Below are 27,592 nucleotides of genomic sequence, written 5' to 3'. Positions count from 1 at the left end.
GGCGTTACCACTGAGACGTTTACAAACTCGCTCTGCAGACACGCGAAGCAACTGCACCCAGCGTACAGAAACTGTTTCATAAATTCAGAGGTGTTTCCAGAAATGAATGGAAATGAAATTTTTTCAATATTACTCCACAAACAGAGTTCATTTTTGTTTTGTTTTTGTTTCTAAAAGGAAATTGGCGAAATAAATAACCGGACACAGCTGACCGCGCTTTCTTTTAAAAAAATTTTAGAAGATGTGGACACACGCAAAAACGATATCCTCGTTACAAAACTGTTGTTGTGGTCGCGTGAGAGAGGCAGAGGGTTGGAGAATGTTGTACAACCATGAAATACAAAAGCTTATACAAGGGAGAGATACAGCGAAATTTGTTAAATCTCAAAGAATACGCTGGATAGTACATATGGAGAGGATGACACATGATAGGGTGCCCAAACGAATAATGAAAGGCAGACTGTATTCCTCCAGAAGGGCCGACCAAGAACTGGCTGTCTGGAAAAAATGTTGGCCGCCTTTACCAAGATGGGGACCCGAGGATGGAAGAGAAAAGCAGGGAACAAAGACGTTTGGAGGAAGATTGTTGAGAAGGGCAAGGATCATCAAGGGCTGTAGTGAAGACGAATGTTCTTGAATAGGGGTAGTAGCCATTTTCAGAAGTTGCGCAGGTATCAATCTGTTTGACTGCCTGTTTGGCCTAATAGTTATCCAACATAGCTTTACTATGTTGCTACTGCGAACTGCTGAACGCAAGGGGAAAGGGGGAACAGCCATTCTTTTTTCCAAGGACAAGAATCTCTTCCGTTTAACCTAATGATGATATCCCTTTAGGTAAAATATTCCAGAGATACAATAGTCCCAAATTTAGAGATCTGGGAGGGGGCTATCGAGGAGAGTTCAGTCAGTAAAAAACAATACTGTCGCTGTAAGAGTGACCTAGCTCAGAAATTTTAAAAAGATAAACTGATAGGACTGATACGAGTATAGAGGGCATTAGTGGAGTGCTATTGCTGGAAGAATAGGACTTCTGGACTGGTATGTACAAGTTTATAAATACAAAACAAAAAATAGCGGTAACGCAGCAGTAAGACTACTAACGAATAAGAAAATAGTAATGCTTGTGAGCTAGTACGAACAGCATACCGAAAACATTATAACAGTCAAGATAAACACAACACCAACACAAAGTAATACAGCTTAATATAATTACTACCCCAGTACATGATGAAGTGAGTGGAAGAATGTGTGAGAAGGTGAAAGAAATTATTCGGGTAAAAAGGGAAACGAAAATTTAAATACACTGGCAGACTGGAATTTGATAGTAGGAAAAGGAAGAGAAGGAAAAATAGTAAGAGAACAGGGACTATTGGGAATGAAATGAAAGGTGAAGCTGTCAGATAGACTTTTACACAGAGCATAGTTTAATCATGGTTTAAGAATCATGAAAGGAGTTTATGTTCGTGAAAGAGACAGCGAGACACTGGAATGTGTCAGCTATATTATATAATGGTAAAACAGAGATTTCGAAACCAGATTTTAAACTGTAGAACATTCCCAGGGGCAGATGTTGATCCTTAACACAATTTATTATGGACACTGTTAAAGGTGAACAGAAGATTAAAACTGAAGAAACAGTATAAAGATAGGAAACTAAAGATATGGGGCCTGGATAAACTAAATGAAGGTTGTTGAAAGTTTCATGGAAATCAGTAGACAGCGACTACTAAAACATGCAACAAAAATACGATACAAGACGAAATTGAGAGATGAAATAATGAAATCAGCAAAGGATCAAATAGGCGAAAAGACATAACAAGAAGAGATCCTTGAATTACAACAAGATATTGAATGCGATGAAAAGAGAAAATATAAAAACTCAGCAAGTGAAACAGAAACGAATGCGAGAACATGAGACTGACAGGAAGTGCAAAGTGGCAAAGCAAGAATGGCTAGAGGAGAAATGTAGAACTGAAGAACAAGCACGGCTGTGGGAAAGGTTGATGCCGCTTATAGGATAATTAAAGAGGCCTTTGGAGAAAAGAAAAGCATCTCTCTGAATTCAGCGCTCAGGTGGCACGCTAATAGTAAGCAAAGATGGGAAGGTTGAAAGGTGAAAGGAATATGTAGAAGGGCTATACAAGGGAAACAAACTGAAAACAGTACATTATAGAAATATAGGTAGTTCATTAAGAACGAGATGTGGGACAGCTTGCGATTTATGCAGTTAAATGCAGATGTACGCAAAATATAGGGTGGGATAGAAGTATCCTGCTGCTGTTGTAAAGGCCGGAGAAATTAAAATTAGGCAGTAGGAGAGAATGGAATGAGACAGGATTGTAGCCTATCCTCAATGTCCTTCAATCTGTATATGGACCAAGCACTAAAACAAGCCCAGAAGAAATTTTGAAAGGAAATTATTCTACAGGGAGAGGAATATAACCTACGAAGTTTGCCATTGGAATGGCAATTCTGTGACAGACGGCAAAGTACTTGAAAGAGCAGTTGAACCGAACGACAGTGTCTTGAAAAGACGTTGTAAGATGAATATCAACAAAAGTACAACGACAGTGATAGAACGTAGCCGAAATTCGATTACATTAGAAAATTAGATATTAACATTAGCAGACGAGTTTTGCTATTTGAGCACCAAAATGATGGAGTATGTTCGAAGCAGAGAAAAAATAAAAATTCAAACTATTATACAGCAAGAAAAGAATTTCTTGAGCAAAGGAATTTTTTCACATCAAACGTAAATAATAGTTTCAGAAAGTCTTTTCTGAATGCATTTGTCTGGAGTGTAAACTTGTGCAGATACGAAATGTTTACGATACACAGTTCAGACATGAAGAAAATAGAGGGTTTTGAAATGTGATGCTACAGAAGAGTGCGTTTTGACCGCTTCTCACTGTGATTTATTTCGTGGTGTGTGGGTTTAAAGTTTATGGGTGTTAAGGGGGCCCACAGAGAATGTATTATATTGTACTTTATCCTCAGTAGATAATTAGTAAATTTGTTAGAATCCAGAAGAGCTATGCGTTAAAGAGACAGGGACTGTTTCTAAATTAGTTTATTAACGTATGTTGAATTTTTTGTATTCCCAAGCCACAAAAGCACAGAGCGAGTCACACATGTGGTCTAGAAGGTTGTTAATCAGTGCACGAATGTTCAGTGTGCTATCATATTCCCACTTTACATTAAATAATTGAAGTTAAATAATTTAGAAGTCCAACACCGTCTGGATAAAATATAAGTCCTCTTGGTATTGAATGGTTCTAAGTCCAGCGTCTGTCGAAATATTTCTGTCCTACCCCCTAGCAGCATTTCTCCACGTCCAGTGGTGTGGCAGTTACACATCCTCAGACGAATCTCTCTGGGTAGGTACACAAATAAAGCCGGTTACCTGCATTGCGGAGGCCAACGCGAGGCGATTTAAACCAGGGCGGAGAATCTCTGCATCTTATCCAATATGGCAGTGCGCAATGGCACCTGGGTGGCGGCGCCGACTGATGCGAACACGCGGCCGCCTGCCTGCCGATATCTGCGAGGCATTATTTGCCAGTACTAGCGCCGAGGAGGGAGAACGCCGCGACGCACTGCCCCTGACTAAAAACTGAGGGACGTGCGTGGCAGCAGCTCTGCAATCTTTCGCAAACGATTTTGCAGAAACTGATAGGTGAAAAAATTAGATTTTTTTTTGTTTCTTATACCCTTAGACCTCAGCTTCGTGATTCATTTCGTTAATGTTTATAGTTTTTGTGATATTTTGTCTTTAAGTATCACATGTGTGAAATTCGAATAGTCTGCTATGGGCAATCGTACTTGCTATGATTCTACATTTGGTATTAGACAATACGAAATTTAACTAAGACATTAAGTTTTTATTTAGACATGGGTGGAGTTCTGTATGTACGACTATCTCCAATCTGTTAATATAATTCAGATTCCTACCAAACTAATAGTGTGATTCAGGCTTTCGATAATGTTTTTCGGCAGCATAAAGTATTATCCAGATAATTGTCGGACGATGTGATTTTCGGTAGCTGTTTGTCATTTCAACTTTGTCAGAGGAACAGTGCTGTTAAACTTCAGGCATTTGTGCACTGTCAGTTTGCTTCACCACGTTTTATACGCAGGGTAATATGCAGAACGACCATGACAATTTTTTCCTCCGTCCCTATTCTGTCAAAATAAAACAACTAATTACTGTGAAGTGCATGCATGCATTTATTTTTCTTTTATCAGATGTGCCTGGTGCAAGAAAAAATTTCAATTTTCGTCATCCAACAGACACTTCTCATTTTTGTGACGGCTACAGGGAACAAAAAGGAACTGTTTCATTGTTAGTGAACTATAAATCATTAAAAAATTATAGTAAGAAGTCTGTTGCAGGAATTGTTATAAAATATTTCATGTCAACAAATTGGAAGTCGTCTGTAATGTAATATCATACTCTGCTTTGATTTTCTTTCCTCTACTACTCACATGTGTATACAGTTTACATGTCAATATGAACGGCAAATTATTAAAAAAATTAATGATTTGAGGCATTTTTGGTATGGTTTAAGTGCTTAAAATTCATGACTGCGCATTTTGGATGGTTGTTCCCCGATTCGTGCGCTCGGCAGGAGGGGCTGTAAAAAGCGCTTTCGTAAGTGGTTCTTCGTGCGGCAAAATTAAGTAACTTTAACATTTTTTGAAGATTACTGTCAATGCACCTTAGCAGCTAAAAACCTGGCAGCGCGTTTCTTTCGGTGTAACTTCCTGTGTGAAAAATTTCAGGGCAGGTATCGACATGTCGGGTTGGAACATTCACTTGTCAGTTGTCCGATTGGATTCGCGATTTCCTGTCAGAAAGATCACAGTATATAACTGACGGATAATCACAAACTCAACTGACATCTGGCGTTCCCCAAAGAACTGTTTAGGCCTCTGCTATTCCTCATCTACATAAATGATTTAGGAGACAATCTGAGCAGCCCTCTTAGGTTGTTTGCAGATAATGCTTTCATTGACTGTCTCTTAAAATCATCAGATCAACAAAATCAATTGCACAATGATGTAGCCGAGGTATCTGTATGGTGCGGAAAGTGGTAACTGGCTGTAAATAATGAAAAGTGTGAAGTTTTCCCATGAGTACTAAAAGGAATGCGCTAAATCCCAGTTATACTACGAAGCACACAGATATAAAGGCAGTGAATTCAGCTAAATACTTAGGCATTACAATGACGAATATTTCAAATAAGATATTGTTGTGTGGAAAGAGAACCGAAGATTGCGGTTTATTGGCAGAACGGTTATAAGATGTAACACGTCTGCTTAAGGGACTAACTACACTACATTTGTCCGTCCTCTTCTGGCGTAGTGCTGCGCAGTGTGTGATCCATATCAGGCTGGACTGACGGAGGGCATCGAAAAAGGCAAAATAAAAGCAGCTCGTTTTGTATTATCGCGAAATAAAGAGGCGTTTTTAGTTGCGGCAGGATCTACTGATGACATTTGGATCATCAACGGAAGTGGCGCGGCGGGGTAGCGTCCCTTCGTCGTCCGCGCCACGTCCGTTTGTAGCCACGAGCGGCGCGCCGAAGCATCATCAGCTCGCGGCTGTTGCCACTACACTACTGGCCATTAAAATTGCTACACCAAGAAGAAATGCAGATGATGAACGGGTGGGTATTCATTGGACAAATTTACTATACTAGAACTGACATGTGATTACGTTTTCGCGCAATTTGTGTGCATAGATCCTGAGAAGTCAATAGCCAGAACAACCACCTCTGGCCGTAATAACGGCCTTGCTACACCTGGGCATTGAGTCAAACAGAGCTTGGATGGCGTTTACAGATACAGCTGCCCATGCAGCTTCAACACGATACCACAGTTCATCAAGACTAGTGACTGGCGTATTGTGACGAGCCAGTTGCTCGCCCACCATTGACCAGACTTTTTCAGTTGGTGAGAGATCTGGAGAATGTGCTGGCCAGGGCAGCAGTCTAACATTTTCTGTATCCAGAAAGCCCCGTACAGGACCTGCAACATGCTGTCGTGCATTATCCTGCTGAAATGTAGGGTTCCGCAGGGATCGAATGAAGGGTAAAACCACGGGTCGTAACACATCTGAAATGTAACGTCCTCCATTCAAAGTCCCGTCAATGCGAACAAGAGGTCACCGAGACGTGTAACCAATGGCACCCCATACCATCACGCCGGGTGATACGCCAGTATGGCGATGACGAATACACGCTTCCATTGTGCGTTCACCGCGATGTCGCCAAACACGGATGCGACCATCATGATGCTGTAAACAGAACCTGGATTCATCCTAAAAAATAACGTTTTGCCATTCGTGCTCCCAGATTCGTCGTTGAGTACACCATCGCAGGCGCTTCTGTCTTTGATGGAGCGTCAAGGGTAACCGCAGCCATTGTCTCCGAGCTGATAGTCCATGCTGCTGCAAACGTCGTCGAACTGTTCGTGCAGATGGTTGTTGTCTTGCAAACGTCCCCATCTGTTGACTCAGGGATCGAGACGGGGCTGCACGATCCGTTACAGCCACGCGGGAATGATGCCTTTCATCTCGACTGCTAGTGATACGAGGCCGTTGTGCTCCAGCACGGAGTTCCGTATTACCCTTCTGAATCCACCGATTCCATATTCTGCTAACAGTCATTGGATCTCGACCAACGCGTGCAGCAATGTCGCGATACGATAAACCGCAATCGCGATAGGCTACAATCCGACCTTTATCAAAGTCGGAAACGTGATGGTACGCGTTTCTCCTCCTTACACGAGGCATCACAACAGCGTTTCACAAGGCAACTCTGGTCAACTGCTGTTTGTGTATAAGAAATTTCGTATTGTCTAATACGCGCCAAATGCAGAATCATAGCAACTACGATTGCCCATAGCAGACTATTCGAATTTCACACATGTGATACTTAAAGACAAAATATCACAAAAACTATAAACATTAACGAAATGAATCACGAAGCTGAGGTTTAAGGGTATAAGAAACAAAAAAAATCTAATTTTCCTCATGTACATAAATGTCATCAGTTATACGATCATAATCGCGCAGACTATTCCCATTCACAGTGTGCACCACGAAGCATGGCAGCACATTCCTGGGGAAATAAACATGTTAGCCGACAAATCTCGTTATTAATAACATCATATATGATGATGCATAACTCGTAGCTGTAGTTGTAGCTAAGAATAGTAAACATTTGAGGAGAACAAAAATATTGTTTCATGTTTATCTATTTACGCATTCGTAATGCAGACACTGTTTTTTGAGGTAAAACGCCATTCTGCATATTTCTGTAAAATATATTACAAGGTTAGTATGTTCATCACATGAAATTTGTAGCCGGGCATACACAGTTATTTTGTGTGTGCCTCTGTGCAACTCTTGGTCTAGTGCGCTAACACCCCATCTTGTGGACAAGGAATCCGTTGCCCTTGGCATTGGTAATGATTGGAATCTAGTTTTTTGAATGATATATATGAAAGGATCTTTCGTTTCTCTGTTGTTGTTGTTGTTGTGGTCTTCAGTCCAGAGACAAGTGTGATGCAGCTCTCCATGCTACTCTATCCTGTGCAAGCTTCTTCATCTCCCAGTACCTACTGCAACATACATCCTTCTGAATCTGCTTAGTGTATTCATCTCTTGGTCTCCCTCTACGATTTTTACCCTCCACACTGCCCTCCAATACTAAATTGGTGATTCCTTGATGCCTCAGAATATGTCCTACCAATCGATCCCTTCTTCTAGTCAAGTTGTGCCACAAATTTCTCTTCTCTCCAATTCTATTCAATACCTCCTCATGAGTTATGTGATCTACCCATCGAATCTTCAGCATTCTTCTGTAGCACCATATTTCGAAAGCTTCTGTTCTCTTCTTGTCTAAGCTATTTATCGTCCACGTTTCACTTCCATACGGGGCTACACTCCATACAAATACTTTCAGAAACGACTTCCTAACATTTAAATCTACACTCGATGTTAACAAATTTCTCTTCTTCAGAAACGCTCTCCTTCCCATTGCCAGTTTACATTTTATATCCTCTCTACTTCAACCATCATCAGTTATTTTGCTCCCCAAATAGTAAAACTCATTTACTACTTTGAGTGTCTCATTTCCTAATCAAATTCCCTCTGCATCACCCGATTTAATTCGACTACATTCCATTATCCTCGTCCTGCTTCTGTTGATGTTCATCTTATATCCCCCTTTCAAGACACTGTCCTTTCGATTCAACTGCTCTTGCAGGTTCTTTGCTGTCCCTGACAGAATTACAGTGTCATCGGTGATCCTCAAAGTTTTTACTTCTTCTCCATGGATTTTAATTCCTACTCCAAATTTTTCTTTTGTTTCCTGTTTCCTGTTTGTTTCTCTGTATAATGGCAAAATCACATGGCAGGAAACTGAGCGCTGTAACGATGAATTTCTGATCTATAGCAATGAAATATTTATGGACCATCAGATTTTGAAAAATTAGCTTTCGTTCCAATGAAGATCGTATGACAAAATAGCAACTGTGATCAAAACATTCCAGTTTCGACTGGATGTTACAATACTACATTAGAACATGCAAATATTTAACAAGTAGCTACAACTTTTTAGCTACGCGAATTGTGAGCTTCTTTATTTTATTTTATTTTTTTTATATGTTGCAATTACAGCGTTTTTTGACTCAACTATCCAGTGATTCCCACGAAAATGAGCGTTTCTCCTCGATGTATAAGGGCATCCACTATTCCTCAGTGCCTTGCGTTTGTTGTCTTCCGCCGACCGGAGTGGTCGAGCGGTTCCAGGCGCTACAGTCTGGAACGGCGCGACCGTTACGGTCGCAGGTTCGAATCCTGCTTCGGGCATGGATGTGTGTGATGTCCGTAGGTTAGTTAGGTTTAAGTAGTTCTAAGTTCTAGGGGACTGATGACCTCAGAAGTTAAGTCCCATAGTGCTCAGAGCCATTTGATCCATTTTGTTGTCTTCCATTCACAAATATTAACTTTACATTTCCTTTCCTTGTTCAAGCACTTTTATACTCCACTTGTTGTTCGCCGCAAAGAATTTTGTGGGTGGGCAATGGTAGCACGGCCGTCCTGGGTTTTTTGACAGCGCCACTACAGCGTGCATCGCTTATGTCCCGCCAGCGCCACGCCACTTTGTTGTGAAGTGGGCCAAGAGACATTGATTCATCAGATACTGAAGTTACTTGTGAGCAACGGAAACAAAATATACTGGATCCAAGAGGTGCGAAGAGATCTGGACGAAATGGGAATACAGTTAACTGAGATTTACAACAGGGAGTTTTCAATTTAGAAGCAGAAATTGCCATAGGTTTCCAGGAAAGAATTAGAATCGAGACAAAAACATTATGGAGAAACGAGTGTAGAATTTTCCAGAGTATGCGAATGATAGATTACTGGACCAGAATAAAAATCAGAAGAAAAGAGGCTGATCCAAATTAATGTGCTCAACGGATGAGCCAAACGGGAAGGTGAAGTAATCTGTTATTGATAGTGGGATGTACAGAGTATTTCCTTCTACTTTTATTTGTTTTATACTTTTTATAAATCTTTATTGACAGAACATAACGTCAGAAAGAAGCACATAAACGAATGGCTGTGAGGAAATCCCTACGACAACTACATCTATGTCTACGTCTGCTCTCCACAAGCCAACTTTCTGCCACCTTTCTGTATGTGGCGGAGATTACTTTGTTTACCACTTCAGTTCTCCCTTTTCCTGTTCCAGTCACGAATGGTTCGTTGTGGGGAAGACGATCGCTGGTAGGTATCTTTGTGGGCTCTAATCTCTCTAATTTTATCTTCATGACCTTCTCGAGAGATATAAGTGGGAGGGAGAAATATATTGGTTGACACTTCCAGGAAGCTCTTGGTACTTTTAACTGTATCAACAACGTGTTGCAGAACGCCTGTCTTGCATCTCTTGCCACTGGACTTGGCTGATCATCTCCGTGACGCTTTCGTGCTCTTATTTGGATCTTCTCTATTTCAGCTGTCAGTCGTACCTGCTGGGGATCCCAGACTGTACGCGCACCCTTCCTACTAAACAGTTTACTCGAGCTGAAATCACAAGGCTAATTGGTTTTGACTCAGTAGGTTTAGTCAACAGGGCAACTGAGTGCTCACATTCGGCCTTAGGATTCATTTAGTGTTGGATAGATTCAATGAATTGCACTCTGACGTATGTCTAACTTTATTTTTTGGCTTATCTGCCTTAAATATGATACATGCAATAGTGCAATTCATTTAATGAATATCAGTATGTCATATGTCTTCCTTGAGACTGGATTTACTTGGTTGCAGTATCTTCAATCGTCCCCTGTATGGATGATAATGAACGCTCTAGTCACTGATCGCCTACGGTGTAATCAAACAACAGCACATAAATTACTCTTTTATTGCTGTTTGAGTTAATAGGACATATTCTAAATCGGTGCATTGTACCAGTGTCCTCATAACAGGTGATGAAACTAAATTAATTAGTTTTTTTTATACTAGGTGGATGCGAAAGACCGTATGGAAACAAACCCTGACAGAAGACGACCTCTTCGACAGGCTTGACATCGATGCCACAGAAGAACTGGCCGACAGACTGCAAAAGTAGGATTTCACATTATTTTTTCGACGTATAAAGTTATTTAAGCTTCACCGCTCATAACAAAAACTGATATTGCAACATGCACTCAAATTTCATAAATTACTTTAGTTATTTCTTGTAGGTCCTGGGACGAGGAACTTACCAGAGCGAAGCAGAAGCACTCCAAACCCAGCTTCGCAATGGCGATTTTCCGAACGTTCTGGCTACGCTACTTCATCTACGGTGTATTTGAATTGTTTGATCAGCTAATACTCAGGTAAGCTCGTCAACTGCATAGATAAATCTGCAACACACAGGCAAATAAATCAATTCGATGCTCCTCTGCTTCACGCTGAAATCGTGAAGCCACTTACAGACTGCCGATATGTGACAAATAAATAAATATTCTTTGTCAGCTGTTTCAAATTAATTGGGGGGGTCTTTCTGTTGTTGCAGTACCGACAAACTGCTGTATTAGGAGGGAAGTTAAAAGATGGGAATTTCCTTTATTTTGGTATTATAATCTTGTTCTAGCTTTTAACTTTGTTGTTTAGCTAATAATTTTTTCTCATACTAAAAAATGAATAAACAGCTCCAATAGTAAGTTCACCACGCAAAATATTTGTCGCTGGGAATCGTATTCCCCTACACGTGTAGCCACATTTTAGCCATATACAGCAATATCTTGCACAAAAACACTTGCCGTTTGAGGGTGTTGCAGCGCATGTGTTTGTACCCTGTAAACTGAATTGTTATCGCTGTAGGTTATTGCGCTCTAATATTCGGTTTGCGAGATATCTTGTCCCACATTTTCTTACCAGTATGAGCACACTCAGCATCTCTGGTAGGAGGTCGCGAGATGGGCGAAAGAGGATAGGTCAGAGAAGTGAATGATGAAACAGTTGTGAGTTTTGACGACAAAAGACTCATGGCACACTTGCTTCTAGTCAGTGCTCACTACATACCCTGACTTCCTTCAGCCTGATACTAAACTAATACATCTGTCCGTTTGGCGGTGCGGAGCGCAAATCTGGTCTGTGACTACTTGTTTCCTAGAGGGTAGGGCTGAGGAAGGAAAGGTCAGTTGCCGCCATTACTTGCTGGATCTGTGGGGCACCCAGTAAAAAATTTGGCGAGTCATACTGACAGTCAGAACATAACGATAGTAAAGCATGCGTATATGACTATATTCACATGTAGTAGTCGCAAACACTTTTCACCATAACACAGATGATAAAAACTTTCTGTAGATATGAGTCTCTAGAGAGAATGTGGTGACCTCCAGAAATTGCTGAGACTTGAGCCAATACCATTTCTGACTTCAGAACCAGACCGCTTTCAGTTTTAATTCACAAAATCAAATACAACAAGCAGACAGCCAATTAATACTTGTACTGATGTAATAGATATACTTTACTGTAAACGTTTACACAGCGGGATAAATTTTTTCATGCATTTACAGTGACAGAGTCAATTTATAAAGCTGTATATATTACTCTTCACTTAATTGAAAGGGACGGCGGAAGAAAGTGCTAAGGAATGAGAGAGTGTTTTGAGTTACTGCGTGTCATATGCCTGTTTAAATTCGAAAAGAATAACATAAATACAGTAAGATAAGAAAGTTTGTATTTATATACTAGATAGTTCTCTCTAATATCTCAGATAAAGTACTCGTTACCAGCATGTGGAATATTCGAAAACTCATCATATAATGTGATCAGTCTAACCATTACTAAAATGAGGTTAGCACTATTTCCAGCGACCACTTCAGTTGCCTGACATTACAAATTACAAGATGTTTGCCCTAGCTTCTAGTAATTATTCTCTACTATTTCGCCACTGGGCGCTGAGGATGTGAGGGAGACTTAATCCACAACTGGCGAGACACCTAAAAGCCAGACAGAGATGGCTTAAGTGTTTACCTTGCTGGAGAAGTGTTTCCCCCTTGTAACATCTGACAGACAGCAATAGGGATGTAGCCAAGTTACGTGCATCTGTGGACACTCGACGATAGCACAGGTATTTCTGCTACAGACAAGTGGTTTTGTGGTTGGGTGGCTGCTTTCTTGGCAACTCAGGAACGCAGACAAATACTTGAAGCGATGCTTACTGGTGCACAAATAACTGGGGAGATAGCAGCCCCTGTTGTAAACTACAACAATGAGGAACAGCATGAAAATGAGGAGGAGTCTCCAGGTTGCAGCCCAACTACCGCAAGATAAGAAATTTTCACCATGTAAAAAGACTAGGAGGCATGGTTATGCAGAAACGACCGTACGTTGTGTAGGATTGTAAATTGGACCCACCGATAACAAACACTATAAAAATAAGTACACTGTCTTCCCATAACTATATGTTGTTGACAGAAAAAGAACCCTCAACCACTTCCTGAAATTATTTTATTTTAAGCAACTCTTCATTGCAGCAAGAGAGACGATTCTTTTTCATAAACCGAGCGAGATGGCGCAGTGGTTAGCACACTGGACTCGCATTCGGGAGGACGACGGTTCAATCCCGTCTCCGGCCATCCTGATTTAGGTTTTCCGTGATTTTCCTAAATCGCTTCAGGCAAATGCCGGGATGGTTCCTTTGAAAGGGCACGGCAGATTTCCTTCCCCATCCTTCCCTCACCCGAGCTTGCGCTCCGTCTCTAATGACCTCGTTGTCGACGGGACGTTAAACACTTATCTCCTCCCCTCCTCCTCCTTTTTCATAAGTTCGTTAATTTATTTTCTCACACTTTTAAATTATCGGCACAAATGCGCATTGTCCCATTTACGGCACTGCTCGTTTTCATACTTTTCGCGTTTTCTCTACTAGTAGTTTCCTCAAAGAATAGAGAAAGTGCCAGAAGTCAACCTCGAGGTAGATTAGTATGGATTCCGGAGAAATGTAGGAGCACGCGAGGCAATATTGACCCTACGACTTCTCTTATAAGATAGCTTGAGGAAAGGCAAACCTACCCTATGCGATCAAAAGTATCCGGACACCCCCAAAAACATACGTCATATTAGGTGCATTGTGCTGCCATCTACTACCAGATACTCCATATCAGCGACCTCAGTAGTCATTAGAGACCGTGAGAGAGCAGAATGGGGTGCTCCGCGGAACTCATGGACTTCGAACGTGGTCAGGTGATTTGGTGTCACTTGTGCCATACGTCTGTACGCTAGATTTCCACACTCCTAAACCTCCTTAGGTCCACTGTTTCCGAAGTGATAGTGAAGTGGAAACGTAAAGGGACACGTACAGCACAACAGCGTACAGACCGACCTCGTCTGTTGACTGACAGAGACCGCCGACAATTGAAGAGGGTCGTAATGTGTAATAGGCAGACATTTATCCAGGCCATCATTAAGGAATTTCAGACTGCATCAGGGTCCACCGCAAGTACTATGACAGTTAGATTGGAGGTGAGAAAAATTGGATTTCATGGTCGAGCGGCTGCTCACAAGCCACACGTCACGCCTGTAAAAGCCAAACGACGCCTCGCTTGGTGTAAGGAGCGTAAGCACTGGACGATTGAACACGGGAAAAATGTTGTGTGAAGTGACGAATCACGGTACACGATGTGGTGATCCGATGGCAAGGTGTGGGTATTGCGAATGCCTGGTAAACGTCATCTGCCAGCGTGTGTAGTGCCAACAGTAAAACTCGGAGGCGGTGGTGTTAAGGTATGGTCGTGTTTTTCATGGAGGGAGATTGCACCCCTTGTTGTTTTGTGTATCACTATCACGGCACAGGCCTGTACTGATGTTTTAAGCACCTTCTTGCTTCCCACTGTTGAAGAGCAATTTGGGGATGGCGATTGCATCTTTCAACACGATCGAGCACCTGTTCATAATGCACGGCCTGTGGCGGAGTGGTTACACGAAAATAACTTCCCTGTAATGGACTGGCCTGCACAGCGTCCTGACCTGAATCCTATAGAACACCTTTGAGATGTTTTGAAACGCCGACTTCGTGCCAGGCCTCATCGACCGACATCGATACCTCTCCTGAGTGCAGAACATCTTGAAGAATGGGTTGCCATTCCCCAAGAAACCTTCCAGCACCCGACTGAACGTAGGCCTGCGAGAGTGGAAACTGTCATCAAGGCTAAGGGTGGGCCAACGCCATACTGAATTCCAGCATTACCGATGGAGGGCGCCACGAACTTGTAAGTCATTTTCAGCCAGGTTTCCGTATACTTTTGATGACGTAGTGTACGTTTATAGCATTTTTAGACTTAAATTTTTGACGATGTTGACTGAAATACTCTCTTTGAGATTCTGAGGGTAGCAGAGGCAAAATACAGGGAGCGAAAGGCCATTTACAACTTGTACAGAAACCAGACGGCAATTATAAGAGTCGAGGAGTACGAAAGAGAAGCAGTGGTTGAGAATTGAACGAGACAGGGATGTACCCTATCCCCGATGTTATTCAATCTGTACTTTGAGCAAACAGTGAAGCAAACATTAGAAAAATTTGGAGTGGAAGTTAAAGTACGGGGAGAAGAAATAAAAACTTTGAGGTTTTCGATGACGTTATAATTCTGTGAGACAGCGGAGGACTTGGAAGAGCAACTGAACGGAATGGACAGTGTCTTAAAAGTAGGATATAGGATGAATATCAACAAAAGCAAAAATAGGATAATGGAATGTAGACGAATTAAACCAGACTATGCTAGGAAACGAGACACTGAAACTAGTAGACGAGTTTTGCTATTTGGGCAGCAAAATAACTGATGATGGATGAAGTAGAGAGGATATAAAATGTAGTCTGGCAATGGCAAAAAAAGCGTTTCCGAAGAAGAGAAATTTGTTAACATCTAGCATAGAGTTAAGTGTCAGAAAGCCTTCTCTGAAAGTATTTGTATGGAGTGTAGCCGTATATGCAAGCGAAACATAGACGATGAACAGTTTGGAGAAGACGAGATTAGACACTTTTGAAATGTGGTTCTACAGAAGAATGCTGAATATTAGATGGTTATATCACGTAACTAATGTGGAGGTACTGATTAGAACTGGACACTAAAGAAATTTGTGGCACAACCTGACCAGAAGAAGGCATCGGTTGGTAGGACACATTCTGAGACATCAAGGAATCACCAATTTAGTAGTGGAGGGAAGTGTGGGGGATAAAAGTCATAGAGGGACACCAACAGATGAATATAGTAAGCAGATTCAAACGGATGTAGATTGCAGTAGTTTTTCGGAGATGTAGAGGCTTGTACAGGATAGAGTAGCATGGAGAGCTGTATCAAACCAGTCTTAGGACTGAAGAAAACAACGAAAATAGTTTTCTCACTATCTGTTAACATATTTACCTGTAATATCTCTTCTACTTATTTACGGGAACTTCGTTTTTTTGTGGCCGATATTTTCCTCTCTCAATTAGGCTCCTAACTATCCCCTAAATCAGCTCTCGAGAAGGGGAGATACAAAGAAAATCATCAGACTACAACTTGCGTTTCAGATTTCTTTCGTATTCTGAATCAGCAAAATGTATCGCGTACACGTAAGCATTAGCAACTGAAATAAATCGGTATTTTTGTTTCGTGCCATTATAGTTACGCAATACATGGAACGAAATTCCTAATTCGTGGTCACACACACAACAGTTGTTTTGCTCTGAAAACCGTTCAAAACATACTCTCAGAACCCCTTAATACGTAGCTCTGTACTTAATCGTCAGTCACGGACGATGTTGACGTATATAAAAAAGGCGCAACGCTAGAAAATATAAGCGAAATGCGGGGAGATCTGTGGAGACTCGAGGCTTGGTGCGGGAATTGGCAGTAGACCCTCAAAGTCAACAAATGCAACGTATCGTGCATAAATAGGCGATAAGACTGCTTTATCACCACACGACTGCAGAACAATTTACTGCAAGTAGTCTCCACGGTTAAACAACCTTGTATTCACACGAACACCACTGACGACACACTAGGTTATGATAGTGGCGGGCTACTGAGCTGTCACGTCGGTCACGCAATACACTATTGTGCACACATCCTGTGCTCCCTAACGTTTATTCTAGTAATTGTGAAGTTGCTTGATATCGTCGGCTTCAGTAAGTCCAAGCAGATATTTTCTTCGTGACTCTCCGGCTCTCAGATAATACTGTTCTGAAATATTTTTGAAATGAGGTGTGTCTCCGATCCACCCGACATCATTGAGAGTGATATTCCCTTGCAGGCTGACACCGTCGCGCTCGGTGCATATATACTCTATAATGAGAGTGTGTCTGTGCGTGCTTGTTTGTGTTTGTGTGCATGCACTTATGTGTGTGTGTGCTGTTATTACAGGGCTTTGAGCACGACAGTGTTTGCTGGCAAGGGATTCGAACTGTCGATGATGACGGGTGGAACGGAGACACACCTCATATCAAAAATATTTTGGTACGGTAGAGTGTATTGTCTTATTGTCTGAGAGCCGGAGTGGATTTATTGAAACAGACTAAATCAAGCAACGTTCCTAGGGTAAACAATATATATATATATATATATATTGACCATATATATATATATATATATATATATATATATATATATATATATATATATATATATATATATATATGCGACGATTGCGTTGTCGTGGGTTGAAACTCCGCGTTTCCTAAAGGGTCGCAAGACGAGAAGACATCCTTCGGGAAGGTGGGTTCTTGTCAGAATATCGCTTTCTGTACAGTTCCCCTGCCTGCGTAGCATTTCGCCTACCTTCAACAACAACAACAATAAAAGAAACGTTAGGTCGATTCAATTTGTAGGAAGGGCAGCCTTTACTGTATGCCTACTCTACACAACAGTGTTTAAAAGCACTAAACTACTGTGCTAAATGTACCCATACATAAGAAAACAGTATTGCAATTACTGTTCTGCTAACTTACATTCCCCATAGATGAGTAGCATTTCTACCTTCTCTTCGTCGGTGTACATTCTACTCACACAACTCTTCAACTGACGATGGTTGACGGAATGACAAGTGTGCATTCTACTAATGTTTACATTTGTCCTCTGTCACTGTCGCACGTGGATGCGCTCCATTACACTAAGCTCTGGGAGCGTCAACGTCGGTGTTGTGTTATGTAATTGGTTCAAATGGTTCAAATGGTTCTGAGCACTATGGGACTTAACATCTATGGTCATTAGTCCCCTACAACTTAGAACTACTTAAACCTAACTAACCTAAGAGCAGCACACAACACCCAGTCATCACGAGGCAGAGAAAATCCCTGACCCCGCCGGGGATCGAAACCGGGCGCATGAAGCGAGAACGCTACCGCACGACCACGAGCTGCGGACCTATGTACTTAATAACGTTGTGTTTCAGTCAATGGTACACTGTGATACATTTTTGAATAGGTCTTTAGGAGAGGAAATGTAACCGAAAAAAAATACAGGTTCCCATTTAAAAAAGTCATACCGCCGATCATATCTTTGTAAAAACAAAGCTAAAACGAAGGCAATCATGCTGATTGATCTCCCCCCCACGGTTAAAGAACATTTGCTTGAAACATTTTGTAATTTGCATCTGGACAAACAGTTATTTAGGGTGGTCAAGATAAATGGAACACCATAGTGACTGACAGGTAGTTAATCATTGTAGGACTATATGATAATTTAATTTAGACCAAATGGGTCACACGGTAAAAGTCGCATCAGCATACAGCGTATGCCCTCTGGCGGCAACGTGGGCTGTATTCGTGCATTCAAACGACAATAAAGGTGCCGAATGGCATCCTGCAACAGATTGTCTTAAGCATCTTGCACCTTTAGTTGGAATTAGGCAATGATTCTTGCAGGCCCTAGAGGAGCAAGCACCCGCTTCGAAATGGTTCAAATGGCTCTGAGCACTATGCGACTTAACTTCTGAGGTCATCAGTCGCCTAGAACTTAGAACTAATTAAACCTAACTAACCGAAAGACATCACACACATCCATGCCCGAGGCAGGATTCGAACCTGCGACCGTAGCGGTCGCTCGCCTCCAGACTGTAGCGCCTAGAAGCGCTCGGCCACTCTGGCCGACGCACCCGCTACATCAGGCCCCATACATACTCAGTTGGCGAGAGATGTGTTGATCTTGCGGGTCAGGGCAGTTATTGTGCACCACGAAGAGCACATTGTGTCACAAGAGTCGTATGTGAACATGCATTTTCCTGCTGAAAAAACTGTCGAAGAAACTGTAGTAGCACGGGGGTAATACCTGTGCATTGTGACATGGACTGGTTACTTTACCCTGCAGAAACACCAAATGTGCCAGTGAATTCCAATTGATGGCCACGACGCCTGAAGCCTTGGATGGGACCTGTGTGTCGTGGGCGAATCCACTCTGGAATGTCTGTGCCATACATTTGTAAGTCCATCACTTTCATACAGACAGACCCTACTCTCGTCAGTGAAAACAACAGAGCACCATTTCACTCTCCAGTCAACTCTTCCATGACACCAGAGAAGCCATGCTTGACGTTGTCCTGGTGTCAGTGGCAGTCTTACCAGAGGCACACATAATCTTAATCCTGCCTCAAGCAGACTGTTCCCAATAATCTCTGATGAAACAGCAGATGCGACATGTTCCTGGATTTTGTCCCTTGATGATGTTTGGTCTGCCACCACTGCTCTCATAATGCGTCTATCTTGACGCGTGTCTCCAATACGCAAACGTCTAAAAAGTGGTCTAGAGGTGTGGCAACGTTCCACAGACAACTGCTGAAAGCAACAACACACCACCAACACATTGTGCCCAACATGTGCAACAGTCGGCTGGTACATGCATCCAACTTTTTGCAAGCCCACAAAGCGACTTTGTTCAAATGGCTGAAACTGTTCAGCATGATTACATAATTGTTGTTGGGATGTGGTTGTACTCTAGAATGAATTTTGCAGACACTGTTCACCTTTAAACTGAACACAGTTACTGCCTGCAGACTCAAAACAGAAGGTGCACAGGCAGGCCTCCTGAGCACCATCCGATCACCAATGATCCCTCAGGAGGCACTTATTATACCCTCTTGCCACTGAACACTATCCTTGATAGTGTGTATATATATGCATAACAGATACAAGTGCAGATATTTTTACATGTGGTACCTTAATAAGTACATACTTCAGTGTGCCGGGGATTTTTTTCTCTTCGTCGAACAGTCTTCCCTAAGCACGTCACAAATTTTACGACCTTTTATTTTCTGCATGGCTGTAACTGCACCAGTTACTGGACTACGACCGCGCAGGATTAGCCGAGCGGTCAAAGGCGCTGCAGTCACGGACTGTGCAGCTGATACCGGCGGAGGTTCGAGTCCTCCAGCGGGCATGGGTGTGTGTGTTTGTCCTTAGGATAACATAGGTTAAGTAGTGTGTAAGCTTAGGGACTGATGACCTTAGCAGTTAAGTCCCATCGGATTTCACACACATGTGAATATTTTTGAACTGGACTACGCCTGTCAGTATAGACCAGCTGCTTTGCGTCTATGTGTTCACGCGTCAGCCTCCGACATGCTACCCGCGACAAAATAAACATTAATGGCTTTCTCTTGCCACACCTACTTAGAGGTACTAACCAACCTAAAACGATAATACTCTTAACAGCTTAATTATTAGTCTGCAAATGAAGAAAATTCTGATGCAGCGTTTTTCAGTACACCGACCTCAGTCAACAATCGAAGCAGCTGCAGTTATACCTGTTACACCCTGTATATATCCCCTGACCTCCTGTCACTACACTCATACATTTTTATGTTTGTGAACAGTCCTCTCTTCTGTCTCGATGAACTTTTGACACACGCGGCTCTCCATCAAACAGTTGCTTTTTCATCTTGTCGTAACGTTACCGTTAACGCTATTATTTCTCTTAAAGTTCTTGTTTTGGGTTAGCCAGCTTTTTACGTCATCTGCTATAATGCTGCAGATGAATAAGCTCAACACATTGGTAACGGAGCAGTCGTCCCAACGGAACCCATGCAGGTATACCTAGCACGCCGCTGGAGACTAAAGAACAGTGGCGTAACTTGGGTGTCGTTTCCCCCTGGGGATGCACGTTTTAGATGGCGGAAATATGAGGAAAGGGAAAAGAAAGGTGTTGGTATGAATTAGGAGCAGTGAAAAGACTATGGGGCACGAAAACGAGAAGGAGGTGGAGATCAATGAAGGGGAATATTGAGAATATTCAAACTGGACTGTGATGACAGTTCTACACTCCTGGAAATGGAAAAAAGAACACATTAACACCGATGTGTCAGACCCACCATACTTGCTCCGGACACTGCGAGAGGGCTGTACAAGCAATGATCACACGCACGGCACAGTGGACACACCAGGAACCACGGTGTTGGCCGTCGAATGGCGCTAGCTGCGCAGCATTTGTGCACCGCCGCCGTCAGTGTCAGCCAGTTTGCCGCGGCATACGGAGCTCCATCGCAGTCTTTAACACTGGTAGCATGCCGCGACAGCGTGGACGTGAACCGTATGTGCAGTTGACGGACTTTGAGCGAGGGCGTATAGTGGGCATGCGGGAGGCCGGGTGGACGTACCGCCGAATTGCTCAACACGTGGGGCGTGAGGTCTCCACAGTACATCGATGTTGTCGCCAGTGGTCGGCGGAAGGTGCACGTGCCCGTCGACCTGGGACCGGACCGCAGGGACGCACGGATGCACGCCAAGACCGTAGGATCCTACGCAGTGCCGTAGGGGACCGCACCGCCACTTCCCAGCAAATTAGGGAGACTGTTGCTCCTGGGGTATCGGCGAGGACCATTCGCAACCGTCTCCATGAAGCTGGGCTACGGTCCCGCACACCGTTAGGCCGTCTTCCGCTCACGCCCCAACATCGTGCAGCCCGCCTCCAGTGGTGTCGCGACAGGCGTGAATGGAGGGACGAATGGAGACGTGTCGTCTTCAGCGATGAGAGTCGCTTCTGCCTTGGTGCCAATGATGGTCGTATGCGTGTTTGGCGCCGTGCAGGTGAGCGCCACAATCAGGACTGCATATGACTGAGGCACACAGGGCCAACACCCGGCATCATGGTGTGGGGAGCGATCTCCTACACTGGCCGTACACCACTGGTGATCGTCGAGGGGACACTGAATAGTGCACGGTACATCCAAACCGTCATCGAACCCATCGTTCTACCATTCCTAGACCGGCAAGGGAACTTGCTGTTCCAACAGGACAATGCACGTCCGCATGTATCCCGTGCCACCCAACGTGCTCTAGAAGGTGTAAGTCAACTACCCTGGCCAGCAAGATCTCCGGATCTGTCCACCATTGAGCATGTTTGGGACTGGATGAAGCGTCGTCTCACGCGGTCTGCACGTCCAGCACGAATGCTGGTCCAACTGAGACGCCAGGTGGAAATGGCATGGCAAGCCGTTCCACAGGACTACATCCAGCATCTCTACGATCGTCTCCATGGGAGAATAGCAGCCTGCATTGCTGCGAAAGGTGGATATACACTGTACTAGTGCCGACATTGTGCATGCTCTGTTGCCTGTGTCTATGTGCCTGTGGTTCTGTCAGTGTGATCATGTGATGTATCTGACCCCAGGAATGTGTCAATAAAGTTTCCCCTTCCTGGGACAATGAATTCACGGTGTTCTTATTTCAATTTCCAGGAGTGTATAAGATCTGTATTTCTCTGTTATAGAGGCCTTTGTTTCTGATTTTCAGCTAATAGACTAGTCTATCTCGCTATCCACTGACAGTGTAAAAATTATATTTTGAGTTTTTGTTTTGTTTTTTGAGCTTTGCATTTATCGGCATGCAAACATTGAAAACGGTATCGCTTTATTGTTGCAAGCAATGCGACAGAGTCTTATTTAATGTTTTTGAATTGTATCATAAGACAAAGAAGTACTCGAATGTGTAGTTTCTGCTTTCCTTTTAAAGTCGTGTTGATCTCAATAGACGAGTAAGCGTGCTAAATACCGAAGAGTATTAAACAAAAAATGGAATGTCGGCTTTCTACTGGTCCTGGGTTCCAGTTATCCTCCTTACGCCAATGTTGCATTAGTTATTTGTTGGGACAATGTAGTTATAGTAAAACCGTGCATCTGCCCACAGAACTGTACTAAGACTTCAGCTAACTGCATTTTGTGAATAATGTTTCTATTGCAGAGTTGCTCAACCGCTACTTCTGGGTTTCACTATTCAGTACTTCAACCCAGGCAGTACTATCACAGAGAAACAAGCCTACATCTACGCCAGCCTGATGGTGCTCATCAACTTCTTGAAGTTATTCTGCCACCACCACTACACTATGCTGGCCACATACGTTGGCATGAGGGTCAGGGTGGCCTGTTGCGCTCTTCTGTACAGGAAGGTGGGTTCTAAATCGTCTCATAATTACTGAAAGTGAGCAGCCGAAGACAATTTGTTTGTACTCGTAACACAACTTTCTCGTAACACTATATCACGTTATTACATGTAACACGGTATCTGTAATCTGCTTACCTTAATGGGACGTTCACTCTCTATGACGTATGCGAAATAAGGTTGTCTGCAGATGTGGAACGAATTCTTCGCGGAGAGCAGAAGTTAATGGGTGTACAGGTGGATCCTCGCTATGAGACATGAAGCTGATATTTCAAAATGTCTCGTACATAGTAAACTCCAAACGGGATTTCTGAGAGTCGCTTTTTCTCTACTGCAAAGCGCGCACTTGGGCAAATCTGCAGATGTAATCATGAAGAAAAGCATAATGAGTTCCATTAATGGGTCTTCAATGTCAAGAGCAAGTAAATATAAAAATCTATTTTTTAATATCTGTTGTAGCAAGCCCACATAGAGTGCTGAAACTTCCAATCCCTCATTAAAACAACCTGTTCCTAACACCTTCATGTTAAGCTTGACTTAAATAATACCTGAGCTCATTATAATCACTCGTAAATCGCCGACCGAACAACCCATAGATCAATCAGGAATCGTCCCTTGATTAATCTTCCATCAGTAAGATCATGTTCATGCAAAAATCTAACAAAATGATAATTGCTCTGTTAAATAAAAGTGAAACCTGACGAAACGTTAAATAATGGAGAGGAAAACTGACTGCTTATTAATGAAACGAGTAGCAAGTCAGGTGTATTTAATACTGGAATAACTAAAAAAATTACTAAATTTTACTTTTTGCAGAATTTACCGAATAACAGTCTCACTAATAGTAGATTTAAATTACCATTTATCAATATAGCTGAAAAGTTCCCTCAATCTGGAGTTGACGAGTCCTTACATGTAAACACGTTTTCGTCAGTACCAGACTATCCAGTTTAAAGTTCTATCGCTATCTAAATATTCTGCCAATGGAAATTTAACTATTCTGCTGTGATTGGTCGAAGCTTATCTGGCTAATGGCGGACATTTCGCTACACATGTATTTCATAGCACTTTGAATCAAACATGGCTTAAATCACTGCAAAATCTCACTAAACGTACTGAGGAAACAGCAACACGTGTAAACACTGCTAATTTCAATTTACATATAATGTGACAAGATACAAAAGAGCAGAATATTTCTTATTACTGAAGGAAGTCAAGAATGCGTAATGTATGCAAGTGCTGAAAATATTTAATGAAAACAGATATCGTTTTTATTAACATCTACTTTGAAAATCATTACACATTCAATTCAGTTCAGTGCTCGAGATTACCTGAAGAATTATTTAAATAAACCTGTCAGAAAGTTGCGTGAGATGTATAACAACAACGGGAAAATCAGAATATGAACACATCTCATCGAAGGTAAGCTTTGATCGATAAATCATTTTAAAAAATTTATTTAATCGCGAGAGAAGAGTTGCCTAATCACTGCAACATTCGGAGAAAGAAACTTAGCGCAAGCTGTTGACCCATCTAATGTCATGTTTGCCCACGCCACTGCAAGTAATAAGCACTAGAAACAACGACTAAAAATTTAGTATATTTGTATACGATACATGGTATGTGCACAATATTGAAATCTGTTCACTCAGTAAACTTGTCTTTCTACAGTCATTGCTTTCATATTTCTAAGTAATACATTAGTCATGATAAGAAGCGCACCGTCACTGATACACAGTTCTTAGTACAGTACGTGCTCAAAATTGTAATTAGTTCACTTGATAAAACTGTCCTTTTACTGTCACTACTTTCATTTGTTTCTACGATGAATCAGTACATGACAAATGCAACATCAAACATTGGAAATTTGACTCAGCAGTTCGTGATTTACTTCATAAACCGTATCTGTAACACACGTGTATCTGCATTATTCCGTCGTCATACCATTACGTGGAAGATTAATGTAAGAGGTGTAACATTTAAACACACTTTGTGTACAATTTTGTCAGTCCACAAAATGGTGGTAAATAGGTTGTATGTCCATGGTTACAAATTCGCTATCCATGCACACGTACCTATCAAAAACCAACCTCCTGCATCTACTTGCTATACACTCATTATTGCTATACTGAAAGTCAATAACTATCCAAATGCATCAAAGCCCTCACTCTCACAGAATATCATTACAGAAAAATTTTATTAAACGTTTTTCAGTTTAATCACACCCAAATGATTTTAAGATTAATAGCAAGTATTAAATAAAGAAACAATTAATACAACAAAATGACACCTTTCCAGTCTTGTACAGTTACAGATGATACGCAAACTGTGATACATTACCTATCATACAAAAATTAATACGTGGATTAGATATCTTTAGATTTTTGGTTTGTCGTCACTTTTACCCCTCATTTTATTATATGATGATCTACAGAACTTTTCAAGATAAAATTCCTTGGCACATCCATGTCAAATGTTTTTTTAATATTAAATCAATAAATAATTTAATTACTTTATAAAAAATGTAATATACAACTGAATGAATACAAAATATTGGCAGATTAAATAAACACTGACAAATTCTGCAACTACCAGATTTAAAAATTATTCCATAAGTATTCCATTTAAATATTTCTTTTCGCCTTCACAACTTCAATGCAGAACAACGCAGATATTATGTAGTTATCTCTATGCGAAAAATGTGAACCAGATACTAGATCTTTGCAAGGTATAATAATTAAAATAATTCCAGAAAAAAATATTCTCGTTGTATGTGAATGCATACATATTATCACTGATATTCACTTTCGTTTGAACGAAGCACGGCATTTTATTCTGCAAACATGAAATTTTTAGGCCCATTCTTAACGTCTACCATCACCTATTTGTCAATGCTCAATTGTATCAAGTTGGTGCGTAAGTTCGCAGCGTGTCTGTTGTGCATGATGGTGTTCCGGTTCCTATGGGCTTATTTATCGATTGTCATTTTTTAGTTGTAGTTCAGTGTTGCTATTTGAGTTAACATACCGTAATTTTGTTATTTGGATATAGTGAGTGGAGCTGTGGACGCAAGAAAACGGGGTGGCATGTGAAGAAATTCGAACATTTCCGACATATTCGTCAGTTTGAGTTCAGTAGCGGGCTGAAAATAGCGGAGGCAGCCAGAAACGTTTGCACCCTGTATGGGGATAGTGCCGTTGTACGGAAGAAGGCAAGAAAATGGTTACCTCGTTTTAAGGAAGATCGTTTTGACATTAGTGACTCTCCACGTTCAGGAAGACCTTCAGGGTTTGACCATAGTTTAAACGCATTAATCCACAACGATCCACGTCAGTGTACTTGAGAAATGGCAGATGTGATAAACTGTGATCAGTCCACCATTGTGCGACATTGGCATGCAGTGGGGAAGGTGGCCTGCTCTAAGCCAAAATCGCAAAGATCAGCGAGTGGCCATTGCTCGTCATCTGTTGGCTCATTAACAACATAGATCCTGTATCGTTACTGGCGACGAGATATGGTCGCTTTATGCTAACACAAGGAAAAGAAAGGAATGTCTGAGCTCAAACAAAGCAGCGACTCCCCATATTGAGAACTGCGTGCATCCACAAAAGTTAACTTTATGCATCTGGTGGAACAGCGACGGTGTGGCGTACTATGGTGTAACCATCACTGCTAACATTTACTGTCAACAACTAAGACGTCTTGAAGACACAGTCCATGAACAATGACCAGGAAGACTGCGTGAAGTGGTGCTACTTCACGTTAACCACCATCGGCTTACTGCCAGACTCACAAAAACTGCACAGGAGTTGTGTTGGGAAATCATTCGGCATCCGCTTTACTCGCCTTACCTTGCGCCCTCAGATTTTCACCTATTTTCACCTATTTTCTCTATCGAACAACCTTCAACGAACTTCCTGTCCGAATGGAAATGCCCTCCGAACATGGCTCGACGAGTTCTTCGTGTTAAAACCAAGTAATTTACACAGTCACAGAATCGAAAAGTTAACCCAGTGTTGACAGGCTCTTGCAAATTACGAAGGAGAATATGTTACTGATGACTAAAGTCTGAGTTACTTGTATCTGTTGTGTTTATTTAACTTATGGAAAAACGCTATTACTTATGCACCAACCCAATCCATTTCCACATAACATGTTACTCGGAAATGGCTTTCTCTTGCTCGAGTGTCTTCAGAAAAGAACTCAGTATTTTTTATTGTTCAGCCCACCTCTTTTAAATTTCTCTGGGAAGCTCTGTCTCATAAAACAAAAACTTCAGGTAGTATCTTACTCTATTACTGTATTTCTCACTTAAATACATAGTCAGCTATAAACTAAAGGAAATAGTTACTCTTAACATTATGTAAAATTGTTTGGGCTGCAATCCAAAGTGAAAAAATATAATTTTGTTTTAGCAAAATGATCATAAAAACTCTTTTTACAAATGAGACACTGACATGATTATATGAAGTCACTACCGAAGATCGCTTATTTCTATATTTTAAGTATTACTCTCCGATGTACATGTGCATTCATAAAATAAAATTTAGTATTATCAGAAATTTAGCTACCATAATGTCAGATATCTATTGCTGTCAATGTAATGAAACAGTAAGCTTCGTTTCAAAACGACATTTTTTTAAGCATGAAATACTGTCATTAGAACCCCAACCTTAAAAAAACAAATT

The 27,592-nt window shown here is 41.7% G+C and overlaps 1 protein-coding gene across 1 annotated transcript in view; it reads left to right on the top strand.

Annotated features, from left to right (window-relative positions):
• The window catches only part of LOC126162645 (ATP-binding cassette sub-family C member 4-like), a 335,428-nt gene that overhangs the window by 52,208 nt on the left and 255,628 nt on the right, over positions 1–27,592 (top strand). The window contains exons 4-6 of the mRNA XM_049919282.1: positions 10,535–10,636; positions 10,756–10,890; positions 22,707–22,911. Of these exons, the coding sequence (XP_049775239.1) occupies positions 10,535–10,636; positions 10,756–10,890; positions 22,707–22,911 (442 nt within the window). The remainder of the gene's footprint in view (positions 1–10,534; positions 10,637–10,755; positions 10,891–22,706; positions 22,912–27,592) is intronic.

Source organism: Schistocerca cancellata, chromosome 2 (genome assembly GCF_023864275.1).
Source record: "Schistocerca cancellata isolate TAMUIC-IGC-003103 chromosome 2, iqSchCanc2.1, whole genome shotgun sequence".
NCBI classification, from domain to species: Eukaryota; Metazoa; Arthropoda; class Insecta; order Orthoptera; family Acrididae; genus Schistocerca; species Schistocerca cancellata.
This window is presented reverse-complemented; position numbering and strand designations above follow the sequence as displayed.